The sequence below is a fragment of the Balaenoptera acutorostrata genome, chromosome 17 (genome assembly GCF_949987535.1).
Source record: "Balaenoptera acutorostrata chromosome 17, mBalAcu1.1, whole genome shotgun sequence".
Lineage (NCBI taxonomy): Eukaryota > Metazoa > Chordata > Mammalia > Artiodactyla > Balaenopteridae > Balaenoptera > Balaenoptera acutorostrata.
The window spans coordinates 25,654,716-25,676,823 of NC_080080.1; the positions used below are offsets into that span (position 1 = coordinate 25,654,716).

Consider the following 22,108-nt stretch of genomic DNA (forward strand, 5'->3'; position numbering starts at 1 on the left):
TAAATAATTCAGCATATATACCTAATAAATACTCAATAAACATTAACAGTTGTTGTTTAGGTATCTTCTGAAGTATTCCCTTGTCAATTCTTATTCTATTATTGTATTTATTACATTGCTTTAGATTTAAGAATTCTTCGAGGTTATTTAGCTATTGTCCATCACCCATATTTTTTGTATTTCAAAAGGATGAATATTATTTTTCTGAAAATAACATGTAAATATAGCAAAAAGATGAATCACATAAATGAGAAAATACCTTAGTAAGTTAACAAACTTACATACTAATGCTTCCGTGTGCACATGTTTTACCTGAAGCTGTAGAATGCTAGTGATTTTTATTGTTTTCTTCAAAGCTACCGCACTCTTGTCAGATTCTGACCAACTTGATGAGTTATTTAAGTGTCACATTATAATAGGATTTAATTTCCTGCTCTTTAAAAAAGCACTGCACCCCCCTCACCCTCACCCTTGCCCCAGACTGTTCAGTGCTGAGCTTTGTCAGTTAATAACAAAATGCAGTTATTGTCTTTTCAAAGTGACACTCTTAGTGAATATTGTCACTAATAAGTTGTCAACATGTAATTGCACATCATTAAAGTTCAATTAGCTGTGACATGTGTCAGAGAGACATGCTGTATAAAATGGTTGCTTTATCTGTAAGTCCCTTTTAAAATATTTCATATATATGTATAAATATAGACACATATACATTAATCTATTTACAGTTTTTATGTTGTCTTAAACGCATATATATATATATATATATTTTTTTTTTTTTTTTCTTTTCTTGCCTCACAGCTTGCGGGATCTTAGTTCTGCAACCAGGGATTGAACCCCAGACTCCACCAAGTCCTAAACACTGGACCACCAGGGAATTCCCTTAAATGCATAATATTTTTAACTTTAATATTTATGGTATCTTGAAGGTATTATGGAAATATGCCTCTTGTTCCTTGTTCTGTTTCTCTAGTAAATAATTTAAACCATTGTATTCAAATTCTTATATTCAGTGCTCCCTACTGTTTTTTTCTGAAAAATTATCCAACAGGCATTGTATATAGGAGCAACCAGGCTTAATCGATATTGAGCTTTTTAAAAGCACAACAGAAAACAATAATTAGAAATAAGTGTACCTACAAAATCGATTTTATATATTTTAGAATTTACCTTAATATTATTTTATACTGTTTAACTTAAAAATGAGGAGACTGGATAATACAATTATATAATTTATGAACAATATCACCGTGATGATTTAGTGAAAAAATTTAAAATAACTGCATGTACCCATGCAGTATGTATATAATATTAAATTGTAAATACCCCTTAAAATATGTTTTACATATTTAGACTTTGCTACTTTAAATATTCTTCCATTATATTATACTAATTTAAACATTTATAACGCAAATTTATAGGGCTCATGCAATCTATAATCTATGAGAAATTTAAGTAAGCACATTGTCCTTACACTTCTACTTGCTGGGATGGGGCTAAATACGCATCCTGGGAGATACAAGGTAAAATAAGATAGTGACCCTGAACTAAAGAACTCACATTCTTTTGAGAGACATGAGACAAATAATCCAAGATACAATATGTTGTGGAGAGGGACTTCCCTGGTGGTCCAGTGGGTAAGACCCTGTGCTGCCAATGCAGGGGGCCCAGGTTCGATCCCTGGTCAGGGGACTAGATCCCACATGCATGCTGCAACTAAGAGTCCGCATGCTGCAACAAAGATCCCGTGATCAGGTGCAGCCAAAATAAATAAATGAATAAATAAATACATAAATATTAAAAGATATATGTTGTGAAGAAAAAATTTAAAGCCCGACCAGGGGATCCATTTCAATACTGTCTCTATGATCTGAGGCAAGCTACTTAACTTTTTCTGAATCTCACATTACTCTTTAGAGTAAATGGCTATACTTTGCTCATCAGGCTATTCTAAATGTTAAGTGAGGTGACAGTATATCTAAAGCTCCTATCACAGTGCCTAGAACATGGTGTTTGCAAAAGAATTAGCTCTTTTCCCTTTTCCTAGATGGCAAAGAGTAAATGATATATGGAAAATTATAGAGAAATTGTAAGACTTTCATAACTAGATTGAAACATTTCACTTTAATACTCACTGTGAGATGATCTCTTCATTCCAAACAACGAATCACAAGAAAAGTTTTCAAAGGGACATAGGCAACCTGCTCTGTATCAACCTGCTCTGTATTCACATTAATTGGAATTCTGTCCAGCTTATATTGGATATTTTTGCTTAGATAAGGCAAATGATTTCAAGAAATAAGCAGAAACAATTCTATTTTGAAATTTTGTAATTGTAGAGTGTAGTTCACATTTTAAAACAACCACATCCATTACACATCAGAGAGAAACAGATATGGTCAGAGGAGAGCCTCTCTATTTTTTTTTTTTTTTTAAATAAAGGCTTTTCGAGAAATGAGCATAACCATTTTAATAATCATTTTTTCTCATCCCCAATACACAAGGGTCTGTCTCATACTGCTAGTTTGTGTGTTTTTCTCTTTTTTTTGCTGTTCTCAAGCATTTGGACATAATGAGTGTCCTGATCCTGGAATACCAATCAATGCAAGGCGGTTTGGGGACAACTTTCAATTAGGAAGTTCGATTTCAGTTATTTGCGAAGAAGGATTTATTAAAACCCAGGGAACAGAAACAATTACGTGTATTCTTATGGATGGAAAAGTGATGTGGAGTGGACCAATTCCAAGATGTGGAGGTAAGCACAATGGTCAGTGAAAAATACAATTCCATCATAACTGTGCACTAGAAACCGTAACAGGAAATTCATTGTTCTACCAGGACTCTTGTAATCTTAAAATATCATTTAGCATTATACTTTAGACATATAGTATGTAGTTAAATTATACTTTTAATATTTATTTTTTAATTTTTATTATTTTAATTTTTAGAAATCTTTTAGAAGCTCCCTTTAAAAGGAGCTCTTATTAAAAGATACACATTAATAAACAGTAGATATTGGTTGCATGTGTAGAGTACCTTTAATATATTTCAGAGTTACAGCTGAGTACACTTTATAGTTTCCAGTCATATTTTTCTTGGTCTTTTAACTATTCATGGTATAAATTGAATTTATTTTTAAAAAAGCATTAACTATTATTAATCATAATAAATAAATTTATGCTAAAGCATCCATTATTTAAAATGTATAATTTTTGTAGGCATAGTTTACTAAACATTTTTTTTTTCAATTTTGATTTGCCCAATAAAATGCAGTCAAGAAAGTTCAGGACAAAATATATGTGTGTTTTATATATCTATATATACATACACAATGTTTGGAAGTACCTATATATCTTTGAATATACATAGTCGCATAAAGTCACAAATTATATTGGTAAGAAGGAAGGATGATCATCTTAAAGATAAAATATATCAAGTATATAGCGTTTCAATATAGAATCTATAGGAGTGTTGGGGGGGTTATTTAGAATTGTCACAGTAGGAAGTAACATTCTGAATTCTATTTTTCTCCTACTCTAAGGTTACATATACATTTTATTAAAAAATATATAAAAGGACTTTTACTAAGACAGATGAACTAGAGCCATTAAATACCCTTTAGTAGATCACCATGTAGTGATTAGGTGACAATTTTAAGTGGTTTCTTCTTTTTCTTGCTTTCCCAATTATTCTTGTTAGCTGTGCCCAAACTGACACTGGAACTTTGTTTTCTCAATTTCTAGCTGGTAAATTGAGAATATTTAATATATACTTTCCAAAACCTTTGTTTTCTCAATTTCTAGCTGGTAAATTGAGAATATTTAATATATAACAGACTTAATTGAATAATACGGCTATTACTTATAAATGTTGAGTTTCATTGAATTGAACATTTTCATAATATCTCATGATGAAGTAATCCAGACCATGCAATTAAGTTTTCCTCTTAGCCCCTTCAATTAGCATCTCCCTCCTCTTCTAATCACCTTCTCATTTGTAACATCAGGGGGCTGAACTAGATGACTTCACTGTTCTTTTCCAAACCTCAAATATTATGGACTTAGTAGGGGTTACCTTGACAATGGCTATGACTATGCTATTATGTTTAAAAAACATAATGGAGTTTGCACAATACAGGACTAAAATAAAAAGAGAAAATTGAAGGTAGTGTTCAATTTTTTCCATCATACTTTGCCCTGCAGCTCATTCATTCTTTTAACCATAGTTCCCGACCTAGACTTGGGGAATCAGTCAGGAAAGCCTACATTAGTATTTGAAGGAAAAGTAGGAGATAAAAGTTTGTTTCAGGCAGAAGGCATAGCCCTGGTTCAATGTGACTGGAGTGAAAGATAGAGGGACAGGGTTTGATGAATACAGAGACCTCTGAAGAATGAAATGCTTTGTAAAGAGTGCTAAGCAGATTAAAAACTATCCTGTGGCAACAGGAAGCCACCTTAGTTTGGAAGTGACATGGCCTGAGCCTCTCCCTCCCCTGCACTGGGAGTTGTTTACAGTTTCAGTAGACAGGCAGAGACTACCTCCAGATAATTGAATCTCGTTGGATTCTCGCTTGCCTAACTTGGGTGTTGGTTTAGGAGCTGCTTGGTGCCTAGCTGCGTGGGGTGGTAAAAATAATGAGGTTGACATCAACGAATCATTTGATGATTGCTGCTTTATTTGAGAGAGCAATTTCAGTGAGATTTTTCACCATGAAAAATGAATGGTGTTTAACTTTTAAAAATAAGTGAAACAAAATATTCAGAACTAAGTTGGCACAGGCCAATAGGCCCTTCAGACATCCTAAAGAGAACTTTATAAAGTTCCCAAAGGAGAAGAATATTTTTTTCTGCATATGTGAGTGGAATTACATGCAGTTGGCTGGCTCACCTGCCAATTTCTGGATCCAACACGAGGTAGGAACATCACCAAGGATAAGGCTGGAGCCAGGGAAGGCAGAATGGTAGTGGGCTGAAAGCGATCGTACAGTGGCACTTACCAGATTACCTGCCACATCCCAGGCTGTGTTTTGAGCCAGGTTCCACCCAATAAAGCAGACTGATTTCAGCTCCTGTATAACTAACTCTGGTGGGTTTCATTTCTAAGACTCTAATTAAGGTTTGTAAAGATTTCCTTTAGTTTTGCCTGAATTCTACTTAGGTACTAATAAGAAGAGCCTGAGACTAGCTGAGGAAAGCTTATGTTTTTCTTTTCCTAAGTTTTTTTTTTTTTTTCCTTCGATTTTTTTTTAATCACACCACTTCCTCCCCCATTCCCCAAGCTGCCACATAGCCACTCCAACTTACACAAAGAATTACGTCTGGAAGCTCTGTCTGCCTATAGTCTTTGTTCTTTAGACCTTCCATATTTTGACAGAAAAGTTTTGCTTATTATTTATTATAGTTTTTCTTTTGGGGCTCTCTCACAGCTTCCAATATATGCTTAATATTTTAGCTAAAACTTTTTTATTATCATATTAAACACTTTATATAGTGAAATATGTACATGTTTATGTATTCTGATTAATACAAATAACTTTCTACTTTTATTTTCTTCACACAAAAAACTCCAAAATCAAATGTATTGTTAAAAATTGCTAATGTGCATGGATTGCTGTGTGTTAAAATTAGAAAACAGAAAGAATTTGTTTAAATCAGAATTTATAGAGCAAAGGAAGTCACTATAAAATGTTTTGATAAGAAAACCCGGGGCTTCAACTCAATTAAAGATTGCCTTCTCCCCACAACTCCTCTCTGTCACAGCAGTGTAGAAGTTCAGGCATATTGGCAAATTAGTGATCTGCCCACATCAACCAGTCTTCAACCCTAAAACTGTGGAAAATCTTTGAGAAAAGTGAAAAGAAACTTGTCTGCCATAGGCCTTGAATAAGGATTCTTCAAACCAAAAGGGAGAAATGAAGTCACATATGTTGCAGTTCTGTGATCCCATAGCTGAACTTAGATTTATTTCAGATAGCTTAAATACAATTGTTAACGGAATTGGGTTATACATTTTATTCATTGACCTGAAGTTCAACACTGATACGTTAGCTAAGGATAGATTTAGGCTATCTTTGTGAAAATTTGAACATTTTTCTTTAGAATGGGGTGATCGAATTTCCTCATGAGGAAGAAAGATTTGATGCTTTATAAAGTCTGGTGATCTTTCAGTTTTGCTAATTGAAAACAAAGTACATTAATTTTTATAATTAGCATTGAAACCATTCACTTTGAATTCCACAAACTGTCTGCCTAACTCAATTTAGTAACAATCAATGACTCTTTCACCCACACCTAGACAGTAGCCTGAATATAACTGGCTCTATCTAGGGCCAGTCTCTGCATGGTGACTTCAAAGACACATCCTAAAACCATGAAGAATAGTGTGAATGGTTATCATAGGTCTCCTTTAATGGGCTGACACAGGGATTTTCATGATTTTTTACCTAGAAATCTTCCCAAAAATCTTCTTCCTCTTTCTCCACCAAAGCTTCCCACTCATAGCAACTGCATAAACACTCTCCTTCTCTTCTGCTGTAGTCCCCTCACATTCATTTATTCTTCACACAGCCCAAGTGCCCTATTGGGCACCTTGTGAGTGTCCTCTGTAAATTCAGCCCTTGGGAAGTACAATTTTCTTATAAGAATCTTTCCCCTTGGAATTTCTTCTTTCTTCACTCGTTTTCTTTCTTTTTATGTGATCAGAATTCCTTTCAGGGACCTCTGAGGGCATTGCCAGGCTCACCCACGTGTATCCTTCAAAGTTGCTTCTATCAGCCTTGGTTCTAAGAAATTTGGAATAGGGAGGGAAGGGGCAACCTTAAGTACATTTGGATTTATTTCTCCCTTCACCTGTGTGTGTGTGTGTGTGTGTGTGTGTGTGTGTGTGTGTATCTCCTGAAACACAGGTAAGATGGTGCTTTTACTCATTTTTCTCAAAGGACTAGTGGGCTACTAGATTTTCTTTACTGCACCAAGCAATGCAAACTAGAGTCAGCCCTTACCCACAAATCCTGGAATCTTTTTCTCACACAGTAAAATCCCATAGGATTTCTAGTCACTGGAATATTCCTTGTGACTAATACTGCTACATAGAAGGCAACATTTAAGGTATAATATTTGACCCACTCAGAGAGGTTTCCTTAGTGCTTTAGGAAACCAACTGGTCTCTGCCCACCTATTTTCTTCCTGTCCAAGGGCCAGCTCCAAAGGACTGAGACATACCTGCCTTATTGTCCATACCTCAAGTGATCTGAGCATCATTATTTGGCCTTCTGTCTTCATTGTCTCTTTTTACCATTTATAGTTTAAAGTCTATTTTGTCTGAGGCCTTCTTTCTTAAGTACAGCCATCATTAACTTATTTTTCTCAGCTTTGATTCACTTTATCAGATTCACGAGACCCTTTGTAGTGGGGAACGAGTCTATGGTTATATGGTAAATTGGCTTCAAGTCTGCTCTGTCATGAACTTTTTACAAGTGCTCCTGGTCCTCCTATCTTTTGTTCGTACCTTTTCCTAGCTATCTTGTTTTTAAATATAGCTATGAGTTTACTGCATATCCAGAACATATTGTTCCAGCACTTGCACTCAGCTCAAATTCATCTGGATACTTATGTCCTCTAGTTTGGTGAAGCCAACTGCCATAAGATGGAGGTTTTGATGGATCTGAGTCCACTAATAGATCCAAATGCCCAATGTCATAACCTCAAATGCTTACAAGAGCAAGACGGTAACAGAAATAAATTACATGGGCTGAATAAGACAGGCTATCTCACAGGCAGTGAGCACTGTCATCTAGAGTTTTCTGTTTTAAAAAGGAGGACAATTGGACATAAATTATTTTCTGTCTCTGTTGCAGTCATATAAGGAAACTGTTCCTGGATATGAGGATTTATTATTCATTGGTGAATGTCATTATAAAAAAAATGCTACCTAATTATACTCATGTAGACTGAAGGATGAGAAGGATTTATTTGCAGACCAAAAGTGAGAGTTGGGTTAAAATGTATTCATTATTTCTTTATAAAATCTGAAATACATGCCATTTACATTTTAAAATCAAATGTTCCTTAATAAAGTTATAAAATTATTTAACTGTTCATGAAAAATGTTGGATGAATCTAAAAATTGTATATTTTATTAAATTTCATTTTAATAAATATACCACTCAGGATCATTTTAGTCTCTCTTCCTGGTTTCTCTTCATTTCTGTGATCTCTGTTTGTATGTGTTCCAGAGCTAGGTCTTGAATATTTTCTCCTATTTCCACTCACTCTATTCATACTTTTCATCCAGTCTCCAGCTTTAAATAACACCCATGTGTTGATGGCTCTCAAATTTACATTCTTCTAATTCTCTGTCCTGAAGTCCAGACTCATCTATTCAACTTCCTCCTCAATATCTCCACTTAGATGTTTAATAGGCATCTCAAACTTAGCCTGTCCAAAACTGATCAGATTCCCCCGGTCACTCCAAACCTGATACTGTCACAGACTTTCTCCATCATCATTAATAGCACTCCATTCTTCCAATAATTCAGGCGAAAACTCTTGGGAGTAATTCCTGACTCCTTTCTTTCTATCACAACCATACGCAATCCATCAGAAAAATCTGTTAGCTCTACCCTGAATTCCTATATTCAAAACCCATCTACTTCTTACTTCCTTAACTGCTGACATCCTGGCCCCAGCAACCATCATCTCTGGCCTAGATTACTGCAACAGTCTTTTAACTGGTCTCATTGCTTCTGACCTTGCTCCTATTCAGTTCTATAGAAACAGTTTGTTATTCAGTTTACCTGTGCCCACCACTTAGTTTCTTCATAGTTATTTCTCTTATGGGACTCAGAAGGCCCTGATACATATATACTATCTGCTTCTCTCCTCCTTTTTACCTGGCTCTTTGTCTCCCATGCCCTCTTCACTGTGGCTAGCAATGCCCTCTTTGATCTAAAGCAATCCCCTCAACAAAAATGGAAATAGAATATTGGCCTTCTGGATTACGTGGTCATGTTCTTGAATATAATTAGGATATAATACATTCAGTGAACTGCTTTGTAGAGAAAGAGGATTATATTTAATAAAATACATTGGCAGACTCGGATGAATGCTATTGGCTCAAAGTGGTTGATTTAATTAAGATGCTGAGTTAAGACTAACTGAAAGAAAGTTGTTCCTTCCTTGTGAAGATTCATAATAATTTCTAATATTGTTATCATTGTAGCCTCCCTGAGAAGAAAAACAGTGAAAGCAAAATGCATGACTAACAAGGTATACAGGCAAAATTTCCTGTTACTTTGGGAATGACAACTTATACGCTACCAGCTAAGGAGGAAAATGTTGCAGTATCCCTGTCCATAAAAAATTGAGGTTCAGATACCTCCTTTGTGGCTTATTAAGTGAGTTCTAACTGACTCATTTCTCTCAATCATAACCTCAGCTATCCCACTCCCAGTTTATATAAGCAGCAAAAGAAAAGAGGGAAATCGAGATCTATATCTATCTATCTACCTACCTACCTACCTACCTACCTAAACTGTTGGAGTCAAAAGTTGTTCAGCTTTTCCTTCATCTCCCCATAGGAAGGAGGATGCTAGTCTCCTTCTCTTCAAGCCAAGTTAAGGGGAAGGACTCTAAAAGAATCCCTCGTAAGGGAATGCAGTTGCCTGTGAAAAAGAGGAACTAGAATCGCCAGGTGGATATCTGATTATACAGTGTACTTGCTGATCTGCCTTCTATGCTGAATGAACAAGAGAAAGAAAATTGGTCAAAACTGGCAGATTAAAGAGAGGGAAAGCTGGCTAGTTGAAATCATTTGGCAAGTCAATGATGTGAGCTTCCTCTGCATCAAATGAATACCAAAGAAGGTACCCTGGCTTGGCCACTAGGTAAAAGAATCGCAACAACCAGAGACCATAGGATGTACTGTCAGGGGTGAAAGCAGGGAGGTAACTGGAAAAGGTTGATCTTCTCTTCTATCAGGAAATTTCCTGATAGAAGTGAGAAGCCACCCTTCTAATTCTTGGCCTTTACAAAGAACTCATTTATTATCCTTATGGAAAGAACAAAACATTTTCCATATCTGACAAATAGAAAATCTCAGGGACCAGTTAGATTTAGTGAGGAAACAGCAACAGTCCGGAGAGGACTATGACAGCACACTTTTCCTCATTTTAGCCCTAACACACCACAGGAAAAAGGACCTAAAGGGAAGAGGAAGGGGACATGCTGAGAAAGGATACAGCATCTTCTCTGCTCCAACTGCTGAAGTGAATGGAGGAATGAATCACCAAGTGCTGGTCCTCCATCAGCACCCTCCTCCCCATCCTCCAAGGTGCTCAAAGATGCACCTTGGGTGGATAGGTGGAGGAAATAAGACAGAATTTTAAATTGGATTGGACCAAGTTTTTTAATACCGTAAGTGATGAGAATTTTAGAGGATGTGCCCAACACTTCTTTAAGGAGAGGGAGATTTGTCAGTGCATGTTTGAAGGCAGTAATGAAGGAAGGAAGGAAGGAAGGAAAGGGAGGGAGGGAGGGAGGGAAGAAAGAGAAAGAAAGAGAAGGAGAAGGAGAGAGCGAAGGAGAGAGAAAGAAAAAGAAAGAAAGAAAGAAAAAACAATTTCTGTTTTCATTCCACTGATTTCAGAATATTCCATAAAATGTCTACTCAAGCAAGAACTTCCTTGCCCTCAGTAGAGAACTCCCTTCATAACTATGGCTTAAGTTCCTTTCTACTGTAATGGGATATCTTAGAGAATTCCTTGAGTGAGTAGGATGGGACTAGGATCCCTGGAGAACTGTTTGACAGCAAGGCTGGACTTGCATGCCAATGAACTTCCCCTTTGAGGATAAGGGATTTTCTCTTGAATCTCAGTTAGCCTCAAAGGGAAGGAAATCCTTCTCATTCACAGACGTTGCACTCTCTGGAGGGAGTTCGTTTGAGGGAGCAATTATAGTAACAGTCTGATGCATAGATCAGAATATATTGTGGTTCTCATAGAGAGAATGTGTGTTCACACACACATACCTATTCATATCTAATAATAGACTCCTCTTTTAGTTACATATTAAGGTAGTATTAAATTCCTAGAGGACTACCATAGGGAAAACTAATTTAATAGCAATCTGCAGGGTTTTGCTCCTAATTTCTGTGGAGCTGGGTAGGGGAAGGGTAGAAGGGGTTATAGAAATGGAAAGAGATTCAGAGCTGTGATTGCTTGTCTGCATTCCTGGCACTTTAATTCCTATGTTTCTGACTTTCTCTTTTTATCCAAGATAGAGATGCAACTTGTTTCCCATAATTTTCTTTGAAACATCGTCCAGTGTGTTGAGGTTAGACAGAGCAGGTGATTACTTACCACACCTATAACCAACCATAAAGCAAGTTTAAAAATTAAAAAAAAAAAAAGGAAAGAAATGTTTATAATCCCCAAGATCAAAACCTAGCTCTTCTTCCGGTCCTCAATTCCCTTCTGAGCACCTAAGCGCTACTTCTCAGATGAAAGAGCACCAAAATTCTGAAGCATTTTTATTCAAAAGAATTTCAGCTGAATACAGTCTGAAACACTTCTGACTCTTCATACAGATCTTAAAGCATACTGGGTATTTGGAATTTGTCCATTCTGAAGCAGGAGGGAAGGGGGCAGGGCACAACCTTTGAAAGAATGACATAGCCCGAGGACATGACATAAACTGATTAGGACCAAATGGGTACAAGATGGCAGACAAGTCGACTTCCACTAGACCTTGAGCCTCAGTATACACTCACTGTAACAAATCAGCAAGCTAAATGGCACACCCACAGGCACCATGACAGTTCCAAGGCCAACCATAAGGATCAAAAAGTGGGCGGTGGCCCAATTCCTGGAAATCCCCACCCCTTCCTGAAATAGCTGGAATACTCCTCCCACTCATTAGCTTATGAAATTACCCACCCCTATAAAAACTGACAACCCCATACCCTGGTGCCTTTCTCACCTTCTGAGATGGCCCACACTCTGTCTGTGGAGTGTGTTTCTCTCTAGATAAATCCATTTCTTACCTATCACTTTGTCTCTCACTGAATTCTTTCTATGATGAGACATCAAGAACCTGAGCTTCATTAAGTCCTGAAACCAAGTGTGTGATCTCAGTTGGAAGACTGTGGGTTTTGGCCAGGTTCAAGTCCCAGCTACGTGGGTTCAAGTCCTAATCAGGGTTTTGGCCAGCTTTGAGTCTCAGATGCGTGGGTTCAAGTCCCAATCAGGCTTTTGGCTGGGTTTGAGTCCCGGCATGTGGGTTCAAGTCCCAATCTGAGGTGCTTGGTCTCAATTCTACTCAAAGTAACACAGAAATGAGTCATCACTCCAATGAAAATTATTTATAACAGACTTTCTTCAGGCCTTAGAAAAATGAAACAGGATAAATGAACTATTTCTACTTTACCATTTATGCTTTGTTTTCATTATTTAAAATGGGGAGAAGTTAGAGGCAACAATCTGTATTTCACTAACAGATGGAAATTACCTCTTTATCCCAGGAACCTGAGTGATTATCCAGGAGCATCTTGGAGCTACAGACTAGCCATATCCTTTTAGATTTTGTCAGCTTGGTCTGTGGGCCAAGAGCTATAAAATGACCTGAAGGGTTGGAGTGGAGTGAGGGTTTTGTTAACAATGCCCTCTGGGTCCTACCTTATAATTACTAGAAGTGCGTTCTGGGAATCTGCATTTTAACAAGTTTTTAATCTAAACTCACCTCTAGGTATCCACAAATGTTTGAAAGTAACCACTGCATGAAACCAAAAGTTCCTCTCCTCATTTTCCACTAACCATAAGCTTCAGAAACAAAAAACTACTTGACTTTCCCTCATACGTTAGTATTGTTGTCAAACCTAAGTTCGTGTACCCGATGCAGAGCGAGGCCAAACAAACCGAAAAGTCAGAGTTTGTAACAGAGAAAGGTTTATTGTAAGGCCAAGCAAGGAGAATGGGCAGCTCATGCTCAAAAGACCCCCAACTACCTGATGGTTTTCAGGGAAGAGTTTTTAAAGGCAAAATTTGGAGTGAGAGCTGCAGGGTGTGTGACTTTCTTCTGATTGGTTGGTGGTGAGGTAACAGGATGGTATTCCAGGAATCTTGTGCTCAGCCTGGTTACCATCCTCCACCTGGGAGGGGGCCTTAGTTCCTATAGAAGAACTCAAAGATGTATTGTTATATATACCACTTGGGGAGGAACCAGGACCATGCTTTATTGCTGCACAATTGTTTCTTGACTGCTTTTCCCTTGTGTCTCCATCTCCTCACTTCCCAGAATAATAACTCTTTGAATCTGCCCTTTGGAACTCAGGGAAAGTCTAGGAGGCTGAAGCTATTTTCCTACAAACAAGGAATTGGGTATATGAAGAAGCTTTTGTACCCGGGAGGGCGCCACAGTGTACTGCTTGGTTTCGGTATTTCTCACTTTATTCTTTCTCTGCTTTCTGTCCCTCTACCCCTATCTTCTATTCATTTTTTTTTTTTTAATCAAACTCACCGCTGCCAAAATCTCCTTCAAGAACCCTTTCTTAATGCCCTTGGGATGTCACCTGTCTCTCCCCTACATTTCCAGCCTATCTGGCTCAAGCATATATTTATTCTTCATGTTAGCTATGTCTGTCTTCCTTGTAGAAACTGTGTGTCTCCTGAGGACAAATATAATGTCATATAGATTTTTTTTTAAATTTCATCACCTGGCATAGTATCTTATATACATCAAAAGCTAAATAACTTTTTGAATTAATAAATACATGAATAATAAATAAATTAATATCAAGGAAGCACTTAAAATTGTGTGGTTAGAATCTCAAATTTACATTAAAAACTTTGGGTTGAATGTTCTATCCCCCTAACTATCCATTTCTGTCTTCATTAAACCTATTTTAAGGAGAATAGATATGCTTAAATAAATATCTCTCTTGGAAAATAAATCCAATACATCTATCATGGAAGTAGTTTCTAACTTGGAATTTGAAGATTTGAACTTGAATCTCACCTCTGCTACTACCCAGATCTGTGTTTCTCATCAAGTCATGTTTGATGATTTTTTTCCTTACCTGCAAAACTGGCATAAGAAAGAAACAAGCATTTTTATGCTACAAGCTTATTAAAGTAATTAAGTTAAGTAATGTATATAAAAGCATACTCTAAACTGGAAAGCATTATGACTGTCTTAGTTGGTATAGCAGAAATGGCCAGCTGTTTACCTTTAAGCTGTTACCCCATTCATTATGCAGAGTTGTAGGCAGGAAATAGCTACGCAGCTGAGGGACTTCATTTCACAGCCTCCTTTGAAGTTAGGTATGGCCAAGTGAGTAAGTGGAAGTAATGTAAATAACATCCAAGCTGTGGTCCATAAAAAGCATACACAGAGTGGTCCTCTATGCTCTGTTTCCTTTCCTGCCAGCTAAAATGGGAATGACTCCCATGGCAATCTAGGAAATCGCCTGCTGAAAATGGCTGAGGCTTTGTCATCCTGGGTCTTAAGAGACTAGAAGGAGGATGGCTGTTTGGCTGATAGGCACGCTTCATTGTACTGTTACATGAGTGTATCAAAGAAAATTTTCACCAGACTTAAACAGGCAAGGAAGACTTTATTCAAGACTATTGCAATAAGGAGGAATGATTGAATTCAAATGCACTGAGGGAAGGTTTGTAAGGGCTGAGATGAGCTAGTGGTAAAGTAATGGAGGAAGTTGGGTGATGGGTTGAGAGTCTTGAAGAAGCCTGTCTAAAATTTAGTCAAGATGAAGGCCATTTTGGTCAAGTGAAAAATAAACTACTGTGTTAAGCTACTAAAATTTAGGTATTTATTTATTTTACCAGCTACAATCATCTGAATTCACACACAGTTAGGAGAGAGGAAGACCCAAACAGAAATAGTCCATCCCAGCCTTGCCCCATTGTTGTGTTATAATGCATAATGGTCAGTACCTACTTAAATTGTATTAAATTAAAATATTTTTTCAAAGGTTACATCTTAAACCTCTGTTATTTTCTTCTCTAAGTATTCACCTTAATCTTTCACTTATATTGAAGTCTTAACATCAGCCTATGTTGAAATAGCACATAATATAACTAAGAGCTCCAGATTCTATTTTCTGTTGTTTCTTGTGATATTTCACAGACCTTTTAGCCTCAACATTGAATCTCATTATCTTTCCACATAAAGTTCCTTCCTGTTTTGTGTTTCCTATTTTGGTGAATGGAATTATCTTCCATAATGTTGTACATGCCAGGGGCCCAATGACCAATTTAGACTCCTTCATCTTGCTCACTCATTGCATGTAATCAATAAATGCTTTTGAGTCTGTCTCCTAAATATCTCCATATTTAGCCCTTTCCTGTTACCACCATACATCACAATCTGATTATACCTTCCTAGATAATTGTGACAGTCTCCTAATTGATCTCATCAACTCCAGGTACTCTGCTTCTAGTTCATTGTACCTGTAACTTTCATTTAAATGAAAATTGTATTATTTGTCTATATATGTTTATGTAGCCTTTGTCTATAATTTTTTTTAACATCTTTATTGGAGTATAATTGCTTTACAATGGTGTGTTAGTTTCTGCTGTATCAAAAAGTGAATCAGCTATACGTATACATATATCCCCATATCCCCTCCCTCTTGCGTCTCCCTTCCACCCTCCCTATCCCACCCGTTGTCTACAATTTTTCATTTGTCTATGGTTCACTTTCCTTAATATAGCGTATCAGGTCCTTTTTTTTTTTTGGCCGCACTGCATGGCATGTGGGATCCTAGTTCCCTGACCAGGGATTGAACCCATGCCCCCCACAGCGGAAGCATGGATTCTTAACAACTAGACCACCAGGGAAGTCCCATTAGGTCCTTTTCTACTCTTCTTTCTTCATCTCTCATCACTTCTTAGTTCTCTAAAAAAAGTAACTGGCATTACTCAAAAACATGCTAATTCAGCCTTCTACTCTTAAGCACATGCTGTTTCTTCTGTTTACAATATCCTCTCTCTCTTTTTTTCTTCTGGTGAATTCTGACTCATCCTTGAAGACTCAAATTAAATAGAATCTCTTCTGTGAAGCCTTAATTCCTGTCCTCTTCCAGACCCCTTGTCCCATGGACATATCTTTCTTATATAATTTATGACATTATTACCTTTTATGTTTATGTTTCTGTGTTTTGCACATGGGCGGTGTGATAAAAGGAAAAAGAATATCTTAATTACATTTGTAAAGAAGTTTCTAGAGTCAGATTACCTCTGTTCATATCCTTGCTAGCTGATGTGCAAATTATTTAAATTCTCTACACATCAATGTTCTTACCTACATATGTGGTTGGATTATTTTGAGTATTACATAAAATAATACAAAGGACTTCTTACATAGTGCCTGGCACCTAGGAAACATTTGATAAATGTTAGAAGTAGTACAAATACCACGTGGGCGCATACTTGACACACAATTGTTTGCTGAATGACTGAAATATGAATGAGTAAATGATGAATGAGTGAATAGGACTTGAAAATAAATCCCTGTATCTTGATCTCCTTTCTGTTTTCCATATGCTCCAAGTTTCCTTTGTTCAGTCAAAGATACTGTCTTTTACAGAAGTCTTTCTTAAACTACAGAATGTTTATACTTGGAGGTACACAAGCTTTTAGGTGTTAAATATATAAGCATTTCTTAAATTTCAATAGGTACATGTTTATTTTCAGGCATTATGGAAAAATATAACTAATACATAAAAGCAATGATTTTACAGATATTTTTGCTTAGGGCAAGTTTCAAGAAATCATTTAAGTTAAAATAAAAGTAAGTCTATTTAAAGAAAATCATTAATTATATAAGCAGTACATGGATGTGGCAAAATTGTAAGGTTTGGGCAACTAACTTTATTGCCTTTCTGTTTGTATTGTTATTCATGTTATAGTTAAGGTTCTCTTTACAAATTCAAATCTTTGTTATTTTTATTACTGTTAGTTCTTTTAGCTTTCCAAAGCTTTTTCTTTTTCCTTTTTCTCTTGAACATTTTCTTTACACTTGGTCTCCCCTTATTTTGTCTTGCACTTTGTCCCCTCCATGCTCTGCTGCTGTTGCTCCACCATGGCTTTTCTATGTGAACATCTTCCTGCCATGTGGCTGCTAGTCACTGTGGTCATGAGGCTTTTCTTGACTGATCTGCACTTAGCATCTGTCTCTTCGCTTAGGTGTCACACTCTCTTGGGGAAGCTGTCTCCATGCTTTTGGGATAATAATTTTGTAAAGTTCCAACCCTATGTGTGAGAGAAAGAAGCCAGTTCAGAATGTTGTATGTTAATTAGGAGAAGACTCACTTTGTAGCAGGGTCACTATTTGGGAAAGTCCTTTCAGGAAACAAACAGTCACTGCATCTTTATGCTACTCCTTTCCTTTAAAGCTCCTTCCTAACTCTGCCTCTCTAACATGTTGGACTGAGGGACCAGCTGAAATGCTTCTGGGTACTCTACTTTTTAATCTTTAATGGCCCATTACTCAATTGCTAATTTTATGACTGATTACCTCTTTCAATCATGATTAGACTGAAGTGCACACTTTCCTAGAACAATTTGAGTTGATAACATATTAGGGATTTTTCTATATTTCCGGGACCTTCTCTCACCAAAATACTTTACTCTTTTAAAATATGGTAATTTAAATGACTGTTATGCACATAATTTTATTTTTGAAATACATAATAACCCTACAGGAAACCTAATTATGAGTCATCATAGCAAGGAAGAGTAAATAATCCTCATCAAAATGGTCTCCTCTGAAAGCTTTTTAAGAAACAAAATCAAATTCTACTAAGGAAGAAAATTGAGATTTATATGAAAGTTCTTTCTCATACAAGTAACAAATTTTGGCAATTTCACAGAAAATATTTTTCTCAAATGGACACTTTGTAGTAATGGTTGATTCCTAGGCCAATTTATTAAATATTTCCTATTTTATTTGGGTTATATCAAATTACTTAAAGAATGAAAAAGTGTAAAAATTGTGTCTAGAACAATATGTTTTAGAAATTCTGTAAGGTAAAACTGAAAGAAACAAGTAAACAACAATGACAAAAATATAAACACATGAGATAGACTTTAAATGGAAAGAATTAAAGAAAATAAAAATATAACATGGTAAGTCATTGGGAAGGGTCTCTATCTAATGTGTTGAAAAGCCGATATAGTATACATATGACTATTTTTCTTTCCAAATAATTTTCAATAATTCAAATACTCTTTGCTTCATTCCCCCCCTCCACACCTCCTTAAGGTATAGAACAGGCTAATGTAGCTGGGCTGCAGAGTGAAGGGGAGAAGTTTGGAGTACAGGCTAGAGTGTAAGGCAATAGCTAGATCATTCAGGGCCTTGTTGGTCAACACAGAAAAATGCCATTTAAAAGTGTTTGAGGTTTAAACAATTACTCTGGCCATAGTGTGGAGGATAGTTAGCATGGATGAGGAGAGACCAATTAAGAGGGTCAGTTAGGAGGGTTTATACCAGAGATGAAATTATGGTAATTTAATCTGGTAGCTACAGAGATAGAGAAACAAGACTGGGCTTGAGGATGGGTTGGATATGGTAGTAAATAGTAAGGATAATGGAACTATGAAAGATGACTACTTCTAACTTCCTGGGCAATGCAAATCCATGGATGGTGGTTTCATTTACCAATATTGGAAATAATGGGAGAGGACTGGTTTTGAGGTCCTATTTTGTAAAAACTGACTTGAAAGTACTTTTGAGGCTTTCAGGTCTTGTGAACTTTGACAAGTTGTTCTTTCAACTTGGTTTATTTCTATTCAAGATGGTACTTACACTAAATTATCTTATCAGTACCTACTGGGATTAAAATGCTATCATTGTGGTTTCAATTGTGTATGAGTTTGGGGAAAGCAGAAGATTAAATTCTTGAAATGATAAGCTGAGTTGAATCTGACGTTAAAGGGAGAAGAGATCAAGGTACCTGTCTAGGAAAGCAAATGGTATGATGAAACTGTAAATTGAAGGACATTCTGACAGCTGGATTGAAGCAAGAGAGAAATTAGCAGATGGGAAATCAGGGAAGAGACTGAATGAATGAAGACCTAAAATTGTAATAGGGACTCTGGTAAAAGGAAGATCAAAGCTTTAGACACTGTATAGCATGAATTAACAGTATTTGATACATAAATCAGTAAATGAAAGACAGAGAAACTAAAACTAACAGCTTATATTTTTTTCAAGTTTTGAAAATAATGGAGACACAAGAACGTATTTAAGGGATATAATTGGGAGACTTGAGTTTATCTGACATGCTGAGTGTGTAACTAAGCCATATTTCAAAAAGTAGATTACTTTTTTTAGGGAAAATAATCATTCAATAATAGAATGACTGGATGAAATTTTACTTTCAAAAACAATATTAAATAGCATTTAATGTGTACATGCAAAAATTAATTTAAAAAATACAGTTAGTACTAAAAATATTTTCTGCAACTTGTTCTAAAATTTTTGTATTTACTTGTTCTCTGATTTTATTTTTCAGCTCCATGTGGTGGCCATTTTTCAGCTCCCAGTGGATTGATTCTCTCACCAGGATGGCCAGGATACTATAAAGACTCTCTGAATTGTGAATGGGTGATTGAAGCTGAACCTGGACACTCTATCAAAATTACATTTGAAAGGTCTCTGCAAATATTTTTCTACTTAAAAAAAAAATTATCTAAAAGAATAGTTGACATTCTGCATTTTACTTTCCATATTAATGTTTAATTTTATTGCAGTAGTCAATTGTTGGACCTTGAGTGTTTCAGAATGTTTGCCCCTTTTAGCCTTTCAGCCTATTTTCAAGTTAATTTTCTATTTCCTTAATGCTCTATCAGTATGAATGAAATGTGCAAGATGGACCTTTTTTGATTCGTATATATGCATACTACTGTGATATGAACGTATGACCTTTAACTTAGTAAGTTTAGTCGTCCTATACTTTGAAGGGCCTGTGGATTCTGTTCTGCTAGATTTCGAAAGGCAAAGGTGCTGTAAACACACTTGAATTGATACCGTATTGCAGCCTAAGACATTTGCTTACACATACTACCTATATACCTACACTTACATGCCCTTCAGAAAAATGGCTGCGTTAAATTAATGTGAATTAATGATTGGTCAGTCAAGTTTTGTTTTTCCTTAGGATAATTAGTATTACTGATCAAATAATCTATATCCTAAAAGATTATAATATTGACTATTAAAAATTTAAAAGAATGAATCTTCCGGCTTGTGATTGGATCACTATTCTGAAATCCAAATAGAAGTATCTATATAATTTTTCAATTATATTGTTGACCCCTCTCATCTCCCAACCTTTTCTTAAAAAAAAAAAAAGAACTCCTGTAAACATTATAGTAAACATATAAGTATATATATAATTTCAGCAGAATTATGCTCTGATGATTGAATTTTACAAATATAACATGATCTTTCCCTGATTAAAGAGTTCCTTCATTGAATTTATCTATTCATGCTAGTGTAAAAACTTGAGAGGAAAACAGATTCTATTTTGACAGATATAAAATATTAAACATTTCACATGAGGTCACTCTACTTTATTATGACCTACACAACTTTACTATGACTATATTAGTTTGCTAGGGCTCCCATAATAAAGTGTAACAGACTGAGTGTCTTAAATAACAGAAATTTGTTTCCTCATAGTTCTAAAGTCCAGAAGTCTGAGATCAAGGTGTCAACAGGGTTGTCTTCTGTGGTTTTAGTCATTGGCTAATAGATGGCTGTCCTTTTCATGTGTCTTCACATGGTCTTCCCTCTGTGTGTGTTTATTTCCTAATCTTCTCTTATAAGGACACAAGTCATATTAGATTAGGGTCCACCCATATAATCTCGTTTTACCTTAATTACCTCGTTAAAAGACCTTTCTCCAAATATAGTCACATTCTGTGGTACTAGGGGGTTAGGACTTCAACATATAAATTTTAGGGGGACATGATTCAGCCCATAATAATAACCTACACATTAAGAAAATGTTTTTATTTAGAATAATTTGGCAGAGTTTTTGTTGTGATATTAAAACCATATTCTTTATTCAGTGGTTGACATAACCTGTGTTGCCATAGTAATTTTAGAGAAGCCAGAAAAGCATCTTATTTACTCAGAATCAAACCTTTGTCAGATAACATTTTTCCATTAACGTGGGACCCAAATTAACCAACCTTACTGTATTACACAGAATTCTACTTGGTTTGGAGTATACCATATAACATAATATTATTGATCATATCATTGAATAATTTTAAAACTTATATTGATTTGTGTCAATAAGACAGATTTATAATGTATTTTTAATTTGTTAAATTTAGAGTATCACATTTGAAGGATTAGCATATCTGTCAGTTTATCATAATTGATCTCATTTTTTTAAAAACTGCATGTATTATAGGTTTAAGTACATGATTTTAGTATTTCCCATTTGGACTTAACATTATTTTGTATCAGGAGTTATGATGTTAAGGTAATTAAAATATCTTTTTTTTCTGAGATATACATTTTAAAGTAATAACTAGAATTATGTCTTATAACATTATACCAGAACATATAAGATTTTTAGAAATTTCATGTAATGTCTGAAACATTGTGCCAGTACCATACTGTCTTGATTACTGTAGCTTTGTAGTGTAGTCTGAAGTCACGGAGGCTGATTCCTCCAGCTCCGTTTTTCTTTCTCAGGATTGCTTTGGCTATTCGGGTCTTTTGTGTTTCCATACAAATTGTGAAATATTTTGTTGTAATTGTGTGAAAAATGGCATTGGTAGTTTGATAGGAATTTCATTGAATCTGTAGATTGCTTTGGGTAGTAGAGTCATTTTCACAATGTTGATTCTTCCAATCCAAGAACATGGTAGATCTCTCCATCTGTTTGTATCATCTTTAATTTCTTTCATCAGTGTCTTATAGTTTTCTGCATACAGGTCTTGTGTCTCCTTAGGTAGGTTTATTCCTAGGTATTTTATTCTTTTTGTTGCAATGGTAAATGGGAGTGTTTCCTTAATTTCTCTTTCAGATTTTTCATCATTAGTGTATAGGAATGCAAGAGATTTCTGTGC

The 22,108-nt window shown here is 35.8% G+C and overlaps 1 protein-coding gene and 1 non-coding gene across 4 annotated transcripts in view; both read left to right on the forward strand.

Moving 5' to 3' along the window:
• CSMD3 (CUB and Sushi multiple domains 3) overlaps positions 1 to 22,108 on the forward strand; it is a 1,183,499-nt gene that overhangs the window by 724,370 nt on the left and 437,021 nt on the right. For all 3 annotated transcript variants that reach the window (XM_007188796.2, XM_007188797.2, XM_028168178.2), the window contains 2 exons: positions 2,561 to 2,755; positions 19,534 to 19,672. In XM_007188796.2, the coding sequence (XP_007188858.2) occupies positions 2,561 to 2,755; positions 19,534 to 19,672 (334 nt within the window). The remainder of the gene's footprint in view (positions 1 to 2,560; positions 2,756 to 19,533; positions 19,673 to 22,108) is intronic.
• TRNAG-GCC (transfer RNA glycine (anticodon GCC)) lies at positions 1,620 to 1,692 on the forward strand. Its single transcript has one exon. It is a non-coding gene; the product is annotated as a tRNA-Gly (tRNA).